The following is a 12,430-nucleotide window of genomic DNA, read 5'->3' as shown; positions in this document are numbered from 1 at the left end:
CTGTCCCAGAGCACTTACCAGTTTTGAATTACCTAGTCTGAGGGGTGTGAGCACCCTCTGGATCATAATGTTCATGTAACAGTCCTCTTCCTTGATGTGGTGCAAAGTCTGCAGCTCAGACTCCAGTTCTGCAACTCGGATCCAAAGTTCCTCGAGCTGCAAACACTTATTACAGATGTGTTCACTCCAAATCCAGCAGCTTCCACATGCTGCAGTAGCAACACATCATCTATCCTGTCATCACTATGGAGTGATATTTTCTATTTTAAAAATCATCAGTATTAATTTTTTATATAACAAGCTATTGTTTTAAGGGAGAAAAATGTGCCTAAAGACCCTACTTATACTTTAAATAGTAGAAATATTCACCAGTCCTACTCACCAATCAGAATCTTTCCCTGCACTCTCATCATATTGTGGTTTGAGACATTGCTCCACCATTGGTTTCACTACAGGCCAACCTCTTGATCCACATTTTCTATGTTCTCCCACTCACATCTTGCTCTGAAGCATTTACTGCTTTCAGTAAACCTTAGGATAAACACCTCTGACCCCCGTTGCATTGAATTTCTACTTGCAAGTTCACTGATTCAGCCTTTGTCTCACTCTGTTAAAGTCTCCTTCAAACTGACCAGCACCTTCCTACTCATAAGTATATGAGGGGTAGTAGGCTGGTGTTCTTTCTGACTGTGCCCAACCAGACTCATAGTATTATCCAATGTGAATATGCTAGAATCTATATGAATAAATGCATAGGAACCTGTATTATGGAGGCAAAAATAATTTGTATAAATATTGAAACTTTTTTTAAAAAGAAGGGGTCATGGTGACAACCAAATTCTGCTGTACCCCTCAGCAATGCTAACCAATTAGAATTTATCTGTCTGGTCTAAGAATGAAGATTGACATTTAACTGTTCTTGCCCACATCTCCAAGCCAATGGTAGCCCAACCAATCAGCACTCTCTTCTAATTTTGTATTAAATGGTGTATCTTGTTTGGAGTCTGTTTCTTATGGCTTCATCTGATGTGTTATAAGATGAAAAGCTTCAACTTCTAGTCTCATTGTAGCAATGTGAAAGAACCATAGCTGTTTACAGACTTCACCTGGTGATGCAGGTAAGAATATGTTTTTTGGGATAGTAATTTTGTCTTCAGAGTTCCTTGCCCAGTCAACCATTCCCTTTCTTCCTTTCATCGGGAAGTTGATATCAGTCAGAACGGATGCTGCAGGCAGTTTGTGAATGCTGGCCACTAATAAGAAAGCACAAATAAAATTGACTTGTGAAAAACTGAAATCAAGCTCATAAATGAACCAGATTAACAGAAATTATTTACTTTGTCTCAACATGTTTTTCTGTTACTTTTGAATATTAATCTGCTGATTATGAAATAATTACTTATATTGTCATTGGCCAACTAAGCATGTGAAGGGATGCCACATTATAAGTAGCCATTACTGCCCTGTCTTCAGTTGTTTTAGTCCTAAGACATTTGATTGGGTGGATAAGATGCAAGGGACCTTCAGGGGCTATGGTAGTTTCCTTTAGCTGTTCTAGAAGCTTCAGATTTGAGACCTACACCAGGGCCTATTGGCCTATAAAGTAGTTCAAATGAGCTCCGAGTGTAGGTGCAGATGTGTTTTGTGTTCAGCTGCCCTGCAGAAGTCAATGGCAAATCACTGCCCATCCTTGTGGATCAATCCAATGAAAGTTTATGGTATCACTAAGGGAAGTGTGGAGAAGAGAAACTGTTTGCAAGGTCAGTAACAAGATGACAGGTTTAAAGTAACTAGCTTACCAATTCCAACTACCCTGCAACTGATTTCTTTAATTTGTTTTTTGTATTCTATCTCTGGTTCAGTGATTACTTAATTGCCTGAAGCTTTAACTAAAGTGGGTGAGATTCCCTGATGACTGAAATCTTGAAATATTCCTGAGTTTCTCTGATTCACAAAGCAAGTCTTATACTCACTTCATTTTTGCACATGTACACATTTTAATTTGCAGCTCTTTAATTACAGGGAAATTAAGCATTCTTCAAATTTTCATTGAGGAAATCTTCATGGCTCCTGATAATCTATGTATTGACTTGTAAAGCCTATAGGAGCTGGTATTACTGAATTTGGCCATCATGGGTGAAGTGATACCCCAGTTAGAATATTTGAACTTGCATAACGTGAGGTAAACTGGGATTTTTTTTTGCCAAAGAATTAATCAATTGGACAAGTCTTTGTAACTGGGTCAGGTGTGGGGAAGGCCCTAGAGAATACACATCTGCATAGTTCCTGAAAAATCCAGACACTTGGTCAGTTGAGAACTGCCACAATAATAAATTAGCTATATAAATAGTAAAAACATGGCCAAACAAGATGTACAGCTGAATCAAGACTAAAGAGGGAATTTACAAATGGAAGCTGGAGGCCTGTCCAAGGTGCTAAACGAAAACTTTGCATCTATCTTTATTAAGCAAGCTAATACTGTGCAGGTCATGCTGAAAGATGAGGTGGTTCAGGCACTTAAAGAGTTTAAAATTTATAAGGTTAAGGTACTTTTGAATTTATCATTACTTCAGCAATGGAAGAGACACATTCAAGGGTGAAGAAGGAAATGAGTCTGAAAATTGCAGCTAAAGTTTCTGTTATTCCTTCAATTCAAATTGGAGGCAAGTAGGAAAGACCATAAGACCATAAAAAATAAGAGTGGAAGTAAGGCCATTCAGCCCATTGAGTCCAGTCAGCCATTCAATCATGACTGATGGGCATTTCAATACCACTTACCTGCAATCTCCCCATATCCCTTAATTCCTCACGAGATTAAGAATTTATGAATCTTTGCGTTGAAGAAATTCAACATCCTGGCCTCCATTGTGCTTCATGGCAATGATTTCCACAGGCCCACCACACTCTAGCTGAAGAAATGTCTCCTCATTTCCGCTCTAAATTGACCCCCTTTAATTCTAAGGCTGTGCCCACATGTCCTAGTATCCCCACCTTTTGGAAACAATTTCCCAGTGTCCATCCTTTCTACCATGAATTACCTTAGTTAGTTTCACTTAGATCTCCCCTCAACCTTCTAGACTCTAATGAATACAATCCCAGGATCCTCAGCCGCACATCGTACCTTAGGCCTACCTTTCCAGGGAACATCTGGTGAGTCTCCGCTGGACACACTCCAGTGCCAGTATGTCCTTCCTGAGGTGTGGGTCCCAAAACTGGACAGAGTATTCCAAATGGGACCTAACCAGGGCTTTATAAAGTCCCTGTAGTACATTGCTGCTTTTACATTCTAACCTTCTTGAGATAAATGACAACATTACATTTGCTTTGTTAACCACTGACTCAACCTGCAAGTCAACCTTAAGAGAATCCAGTACTAGTACTCTGAGATCCCTTTGTACTTTGGCTTTATGAATTTTCTCACTGTTTAGAAAATAGACCATACCTATGTTCTTCTTTTTTACAAAGTGCAAGACCTCGCATTTGCTCACATTGAATTCCATCAGCCATTTCTTGCATCACTCTCCAAAACTACATAAATCTTTCTGCAGCCTCCCCACCTCCTCAGCACTACCTGCCTGTCCACCTAACTTCGTATCATCGACAAACTTTGCCAGAATGCCCCCAGTCCGTTCATCCAGGTCATTAATATATAAAGTGAACAGCTGCAGCCCCAGCACTGAACCCTGCAGGACACCATTTGTCACTAGCTGCCATTCTGAAAAAGAACCTTTTATCCCAACTCTCTGCCTTCTGTCAGACAACCAATCCTCAATCCATGTCAATAGCTCACCTATTACAACCAATGCCTCTGCTATTTCTTCAGCCACCTCCCTCAGAACTCGAGGACCGGGGCATTAATCAATTTTTAGACCTTTTTAGCTTTTCGATTACTTTCTCAGCAAATGCAAATATATACTCTTGCCAAAAAAGGAAGTAATGATAAGCCCAACGATAACAAGCCAATCAGTTCAATCTTTGTTAAATTTTAGAATCTCGAGAAATGATAATGCAGGACAAAATTATTAGTTGCAGGCTTAATAAGAAAGCAATAATTTAAGGAGCAAATAATGTTTAGCTTGCTTGATGAATTTGAGGAAGAAACAGGGTTGATGAAAATACTAATGTTGATGTGATGTACGTGGACATTCGAAGGAGTTTGATAAAGTGCCACCCAAGAAACTCCTGAGCAAAGATAGAGTTCAAGAAATAAAAAGAACAGTAGCAATGAGGATACAAAATTATATGGTAAATAGGATTTTTTGAAGAAATAGATAGTGGCAAATGGTTGTTTGTTATGTGGATGAAGGTTTGTAGTAGAGTACCCCAGGGATCTGAGTTAGAACCTTTGTGATATATATGCATGAATTGTAACTTGGTATACATAAGATGGACACAATTTTACAATTTTCACATATTACAAAACTTGGAATATTATGAACAGGGAGGAGGAGGATCATGTTGAACTTCTAAGAATCTAGACAGCATGGTGAAAAAGGTAGGCTCATAGTGATAAATAACATTTAACGCAGAGAACTGTGCAGTGATTATTTTTGTAGTGATTATTGCTTCAGAGTCAACATAAAATAAAATATGTTTCTAAATGACATACAGGAGTGAAGGAACCTAGGTGTGCATGTGTATAAATGATTCAAGATGACAGGACAGGTGGATGGTGCATTCGTAACAGTCTAGATTCTGTAAATAAGAGCATGGAGTGCAGGAGCAAGAAAGTTTGTTAATGCTGTCTAAAGCACTTGTTTGGCTTCAACTACAGCATTGTCTAGTTCTAAGCACCACACTTTAGGAAGAATGTGAAGTTATTACAGAAAAGATTGATTAGGGTTCCAGAGATGAGAACTTCCCGTTATGTGGAATGATTGCAAAGCTGTGAGTCTCTTCCTTAGAGAAGAAAAACTTCAGAGGAAATTTGACAGAATTCATTAAATTGTGAGCAGTCTTGATACAGTAGGAAGTGCAAAATACTAGCCACTGCAAGATAAAAGGATTGGGAAGCTGAGGGCACAGATCTAATGTAATTGAAGAAGAGGCAAAGAATAAAGAATAATACAACACAGGGGCAGGGCCTTTGGCTCTCCAAGCCTGCGCTGACACATTTTGCCATTCCGTACTAAAACTATCTTCACTTACAGGATCAGTATCCCTTTATTCCCATCCTATTCATGTTCGTCCAGGTGCTTCCTGATAATGGTGACATGAGGAAGTCTCTTTCATGCAGCAAGCAATGCCTGATTATGGTGGAGGCAGGGTCAATTTAAAAAAAATTCCAGGATGAGGGCATCACAAGCTAGGCTCGCATTTATTGTCCAGAAGGCAGTTAAGAGTCAACCACATTACTGTGGGTCTGGAATCACATGAAGGCCAGACCAGGTAAGGATGGCCGTTTCCTTCCCTAAAGGACAACAATGAACCAGACAGGTTTTTCCCAACAATTGACAATGGACTCAGAGTCATCATTAGACTCTTATTTCCAGATTTTTATTGCATTCAGATTCCACTATCTGCCACAGCGAGATTCAAACCTGGGTCTCACAACCTTACCTGGGTCTCTGGATTAACAGTTCTGGTATAATACAATTAGGCTGTCACCTCCCTTTGAATGAACATGGAATTATTACTAAATAGGGGAATGATCAGGGCTACCGAGAAATGGTATGGCAATGGTCATAGTAGCATTTCCATTTCAAATAAATACATTTTTACCAGAAGATTTGTTCTTGATCAGCTAAGAGCATGCCTATGTGAATAATAGGCTTTGTTGAGGAGGGTGAGCAGCAACAAGGTAAGAGTGAAGCAAGAGCTTTTTTCCCCTAAGTCTGCTAGTTGTTGAAGGGGCAGAGATGGTAGTCAGTGGAGTGGCACTGTCCGATGTGGGAGATCAGGGTGCAGTCAAGTGTCCCTGGTGAATATGTCGCAAGACGTATCTGGCTGCAGCTCCTCTTGGATCACATGGATTGGTTGGAGCTGCAGTTGGAAGTACAAAGAAGCATATGGAAGCAGAGTGCAAGATTAGCCTCAGGGAAGTGGTCACACTGCACGAACAGCCAGGTAGATAGGTGACCACCAGAAGAGGTAGGTACTCTGAGGGGTAAATTGCAGATCTTTGGTACAGGTTATGGCAAAGTCTAAGAAAGCAATTGTGATCTGGGACTCTCTAGTTGGGGGCACAGATAAGTATTTCTGTGGGCGTGAGATTCCAGGATGGTGTTACTGCCTTGGTGCCAGAATCAAGGATGCCCTGGAGTGGTTGCAGGGATTTGTCAAAGGGGACCATGAGCAGTGGCAGTTGTATGCATTGATGTTAATGACATAGGCCAGCATTTATTGCTCAACCTTAATTGCCAAAGAGCAGTTGACATGGTATAGATTAGATTAGATTAGATTACATTACAGTGCGGAAACAGGCCCTTCGGCCCAACAAGTCCACACCGACCCGCCGAAGCGCAACCCACCCATACCCCTATATTTACCCCTTACCTAACACTACGGGCAATTTAGTATGGCCAATTCACCTGACCTGCACATCTTTGGACTGTGGGAGGAAACCGGAGCACCCGGAGGAAACCCACGCAGACATGGGGAGAACGTGCAAACTCCACACAGTCAGTCGCCTGAGGCGGGAATTGAACCCGGGTCTCTGGCGCTGTGAGGCAGCAGTACTAACCACTGGGCCACCGTGCCGCCCAGAAGGGAGTTTAGGAATAAAAGGGAAATCTAGAGGACAAAAAAGGGGCATAAGATTGCTTCAGCAGATAAGGTAAAGGAGAATATAAAAAGATTCTACAAGTAATTTAGGGGTAGAACAGTAAAAGCAGGGGGAGAACCACAGGACGTGGGTGAGATTTAAAAAAAAAAGTCAGTATTTGCTGTGGAGAAAGACATAGAAACTAGGGAACTTGGGGAAATAAATATTCATGTCTTGAAAGGAGGCAGCATTACAGAAGAGATGGTGTTGAAGGTCTTAAGAAATGTAACGATAGATAAATTCTTAGGACATGAATTGTATCCCAGAGCATTGTGGGAAGCTAGGAAAGAAAATGTAGGGTCCCCAGCAGAGATAATTATACCATTGAGAGCCATGGATGAGGTGCACAAAGACTGAAGGATGGCTGATGTGGCATTATTTCAGAAATATGGTAAGGAAACGCCAGGAAACTATAGACCAGTGTGCCTAACATCAGTGATGGGTGAATTGTTGGAGGGGATTCTGAGACATGGGATTTAAATGCATGTGGAAAGGCAAGGAATATGGGGCGGAGAGTGAACATGGCTTTGTGCATGGGAAATAGTGACTCACCAACTCACCTATTTTGAAAAAGTGACCAAGAAGATAGATGAAAGCAGAATGGTAGATGTCATCTACATAAACTTTAGGAAGGCCTCTGACAAGACTCACATGTTAGATGAGTCAGTCAATCATGTGGGATCCAAGGACAGCTAACCAATTGGATGCAAAATTTGTTTCACAGAAATAGATAGAGGAAGGTGGGAGAGGGTTATTGTTCAGAGTGAAGGCCTGTGACCAGCAGTGTGCCACAAGTATCAGCACTGCGTCTGCTGTTGTTCATTATTTACATAAAGTATTTGAATGAGAATAAAAGAGGCATGCTGAGAATATTTGTGGAGGACTGCAAAATTGGTGCTATAGTGGACAGTGAAGAAGGTTATCTAAGAGGACAACGGGATCTTGATCAACTGGGCCAGTGGACTGAGGAATGGCAGACGGAGTTTAATTTAGATAAATGAGAGGTGTTGCATTTGGTAAGATAAACCAGGGCAGGACATCCACAGTTAATGTTAGGGCCCTGGTGAATAATGTCAAACTGACAGATTAAGGTGTGCAGGTACATAGTTTGTTGAAAGTGTTGTCACAGATAGACAGGCTGGTGAAGAAGGCATTTGGCACACTTGTCTTCATGGGCCAGAACACTGAGTACAGGAATTGCAATATTATGTTACAATTGTACATGACACTTGTAAGGCCATGTTTGGAATATAGCTTACAGTTCTGGTTGCCTTGCTAATAGGAAGCATGTTATTAAACTGGAAAGAGTGGGGGGAAAATTACAAGGATATTACTGAGACTGTAGGGTTTGAGTTATAAGGAGCTGCTGGATAGGCTGGGATTTTTTTTCCCTCTGGAGCAGAGGAGGCTGAAGGATGATTTTAAAGGTTTATAAAATCATGAGCAGCATTGATAAGGCGACTTGACAAAGCCTTTTTCCCAGGGTAAGGTAACAAATTAAAAGGCATAGGTTTAAGGTGAGAGGGGAAAGATTTAAAAGGGATCTGAGGGGCAAATTATTTTTCACAGATGGTGGTGTGTATTTGGAATGAGCTGCCAGAGGAAGTGTTGAGGCGAGTACAATTACAACATCTAAAAGACAGACACATGGATTGAAAAGTTTTAGAGAGATATTGAACAAATGCAGGCAGATTGGACCAGCTCACTTTAGGAAACCTGGTGAGCAATGATAAGTTGTGTCAGAGGGTCTGTTTCTATGCTATATGACTCTGTGTATGAACTGAATCTGAACAGGTAAATTTGAAACATAGCTGATAAATGACCTGGGAGCTGATGCTTTCCTGATTCTGGCTGCCTGAAATGTGTTTCTGACATGAGCTTAGGAAATTCCTTTACTGCATCTACCAATATGACTGGGGCTACTCCAGCAGTATGAGTCATTTGTGCACACGCCATATACTATGTTAGACACTTGGCTACAACTGGGACCTCAAGAGCAGAGAATGCAGTCACAAGTTCTTTCTCCTCCAATACTGTGCCTTGCTACGGGTACTGTTGCCCATGCAGCATCTGGCCCTGCTTGTCTCACTGTCACTTCCTACAGACGAGGCTGCTTCACTGTCTTCTGTTGCTGGGGAACATAGAAAGTTTGGCTGAAACCCCCTGAGGGGAAGTAACTTTTGTGTGCCTACTCAGATTGAGTCCACCTTCTTCATGAAGCCCAGCCCTGGACATAAAAACCTGGCAGTGATGCTTCCACTGCTGAAATGTGATCTGTCTGAGCTCAACCACTTCACCCTGGAACTGCAGATTGACCTGGTTTTCAAGTGCACACAGCTTAAATCATTCCACTGCACTTCTCCTACTGCATGTGCTAGACTGGCTGGACTGGAGAGTACATAAAATAACATTTAAAAAGACAAATTTTCATATTTGTGTTGATTTACACCTTGCAAAGCTTAATTTATATATGACATATTAATGTGACGTTTTATTGTTTTTATTAGCACCTGGCTCACATTAACTTTGAATTGTAATCTGGGAGAATTGGCCCATGAAGCCTGAGGGGTGAAATGTACACAATATAATGTTGTTGAAATTCAAGAATAATTACTTTAAACTGTGGAGGGTAGGCCAAAGCAAATACAGGTTTAAACTCAAAGGCAACTTTAAGATTGACTTCTCAGAAAGTATCAACACTGGGAATGGGCCCATGGGCAGGCTGGTGGAGGTGAAAAGCACAAATAGGGAAGAAGCAACCATTTGAGCAGTGGTGCAAGTATAGGATTCTCCTGTATGTTTGAATTAAAATGGACTGAGTTGTGCTCCAGATTTCTAAGCATTCTGATTCCAAACCTGTGATTAAAAGGTTAAATCATGCCTGGGTACACCAGGTGCAGAGCTGGCTATTATTCAAAAGAAAGGAAGTTGATTCAATAAAGTCTGTATAAACAGATCTTACAAATCATAGAATCTCCACAATGTGGAAACAAGCCATTCAGCCCAATGAGTCCACACTGGCCCTCCACAGAGCATCTCATCCAGACCCATCCCCCTACCCTATCCCTGTAACCCTGCATTAACCACGGTTAATGCACCTAACCTACATACCCCTGAACACCATGATCAATTTAGCATGGCCAATTCACCCAACTTGCACATCTTTGGACAATGGGAAGAAACCGGAGCACCCGACAGAAATGTATGCAGACACAGGGAGAATGTGGGCACTCCACACAGGCAGTCGCCCGAGGTTAGAATGTAAGTTGCATTAATCGTGCAGCTGATATGAGTTTGGTTCTTAATCTGACTGGGTCCTGAGCTGTGTCTAGCTCAATTGAATTAAGTGTCAGTCATCACATATCGCTTTGTCCACACAGTACTGATGAATATGTCCTTATTAAGGTATGAATTCAGATTAAATCAATTATTTATGTTTAGATATAGTTTTAGAGATCTTGATTCTGACCAAAGATTCTTGCGGTTGGGTCATTAGGTTTATTCAAAGATGAGACAACTTTTTAATTAGTCAGGAAATCAAGAGTTATGGGAAAAATATAGCAAAGTGGTTCTGAGGATTAGAAACAAAACCATAAATTGCTGGTAAAACTCAGCAGGTCTGGCAGCATCTGCGGAGAGAAATCAGAGTTAACATTTCAGGTCCAGTGACCATTCCTTAGAACATTATTGCAAAACAAAAACCAGATCAGCCATGATCTTATTGATTGGCAGAGCAGATTCAATGGGCTGAATGACTACTTCTGCTTCTATGTCTTATGGACTTGAAATACAATACTGGGTGTTGTGTAATGGAATCTACTGTATATTAGTTGGGATGCAATATTTTGAAATCTCCACAGCAGCTTACAATGCAGACATAACTTTGCAGTGTGTTTTTACCATGTGTGCCCTTATGCTGGCCTGTAGCACTACTCTTAATAGATTTGTATGCCATGAATATTCATTCGTGTAAAACATAGGCTAATCACATCCGATTTTTGAAATAATCAGCAATACATGAATGCATTGATACTTTGTTAATGGTTGGTCAAATCTAGTATGCTCAGTCAATCATATGTATGGTCAACAGATATCTGTTAACTCTACAATACTCGAGAGGAACTGACAACTTGGATGAGACTCAAAGTTAGATAGATGAGTCAGCAGTGAGCTGGGGCTTTGTTGACTGGGGTCAGAGGCAGGGAGGAGTGAAGTGGGGAGGGCCTTGTGTCATGCCTGGGATGGGGGAGCAATTACAACAGTCAAAGTAGGAAAAAGAGGGGCCTATTTGGCAGTGTCAGTACTGTACACTTATGCCTCTCTCAGGGTGTTAGCTGACAGAATCCTTACAGGTCACTGGATTTCAATTACTCACTTAGAGGTTACCTCAGAGGATAATGGGACCTTGATCAGATGAAGGTTAATTAAATAAATGTGACATGCTCCATTTTGGAAAGGGAAATCAGACAGGTTGATAAGGTCCTGGGGAATGTTGCTGTACAAAGACACTTGGGAGTGCAGGTTCATAGTTCTTTGAAGTAGAGTTGCAAGTAGACAGGATAATAAAGGAGGCATTTGGTATGCTTGCTTTTATTGAGTAAAGGAGTTGGGAGGTTATATTATGGCTGCACAGGACATTGGTTAGGCCACTTTTGGAATACTGCATGCAATTCTGGTCTCCTTGCTATAGGAATGAGATTGTGAAACTTGAAAGGGTTCAGAAAAGATTTCCAAGGATATTGCTAGGGTTGGAGGGTTTGAACTATAGGAATAGACTGGGGCTATTTTCCATGAAGAGTCAGAGACTGAGGGGTTACCATTATAGTGGTTTATAAAATCATGAGGGATATGGATAGGGTGAATAGCCAAGGTCTTTCATAGTGGGGGAATCCAGAACCAAATGGCATGGGTTTAAGGTTAGAGGGGAAAGATTTAACAGGAACCTAAAGGGCAGCTTTTTCATGTAGAGGGTGGTGTATGTATGGAATGAGCTACCAGAGGAAGTGGTGGAGGCTAGTACAACTAAAGTCTGTTCTGATATAACATGATAATTCCATTCTCATGCAATCTCTCATTGTAAGAAAATCATGCAATAACTGCACCATTTTAAACTAATGGGGCAGGAATCGTGTTATAACCAATGCAGGTAAGGAAAGCTTGTGTTCTACAAATCACGGTCTAAATTCTACAATCACGTTAAAGCCAATTTGCATTGAAGAAGCACGCATTATAGCAGAACAGACTGTATAACATTTAAAAAGACATCTGGATGGGTATATGAATAGGACCAAATGTTGGTTAGTAGAGGTAGATTAATTGTGGATTTCTGGTGGACAAGAAAGAGTTGCACCGCAGGGTCTGTTTCCAGGCTGTACAGCTCTGTGACTCTATATCTTCTGCAATATTGTCCATAATTCCTCTGTAACCATCAATGAGTGACGATCATGTAGTGTATCAGGGCTTTGAGTTTCCTGGCTAAGCTAATCTCGGATAATGTTCAGATGAATAAAGTGAGATGATTACAAGTGAAATGTAATTTTGGAAAAGACCAGTCCCAACTTGGTTCTCAATAAATCTCGTATAAATGGCAATGGAATTAGGCAGGAACATTTTGATAATGATGCAGAACCTCCCTGTTTGTCCTGCTGGCTGTTGAGTTGCACACCA

General features: G+C 41.0%; 1 protein-coding gene across 15 annotated transcripts in view; it reads right to left on the bottom strand.

Moving 5' to 3' along the window:
- Positions 1-12,430, bottom strand: part of adgrb3 (adhesion G protein-coupled receptor B3) — an 858,467-nt gene that overhangs the window by 372,585 nt on the left and 473,452 nt on the right. For all 15 annotated transcript variants that reach the window (XM_087979341.1, XM_087979352.1, XM_087979359.1 and 12 more), the window contains one exon: positions 1,107-1,253. In XM_087979341.1, the coding sequence (XP_087835467.1) occupies positions 1,107-1,253 (147 nt within the window). The remainder of the gene's footprint in view (positions 1-1,106; positions 1,254-12,430) is intronic.

This window comes from Chiloscyllium plagiosum, unplaced genomic scaffold (assembly GCF_037043375.1).
Source record: "Chiloscyllium plagiosum isolate Xiang-an unplaced genomic scaffold, Cpla_swu_hap1 HiC_scaffold_3, whole genome shotgun sequence".
Lineage (NCBI taxonomy): Eukaryota > Metazoa > Chordata > Chondrichthyes > Orectolobiformes > Hemiscylliidae > Chiloscyllium > Chiloscyllium plagiosum.
The sequence above is the reverse complement of the archived record's forward strand: the minus strand, read 5'-3'. Positions and strand labels throughout refer to the sequence as shown.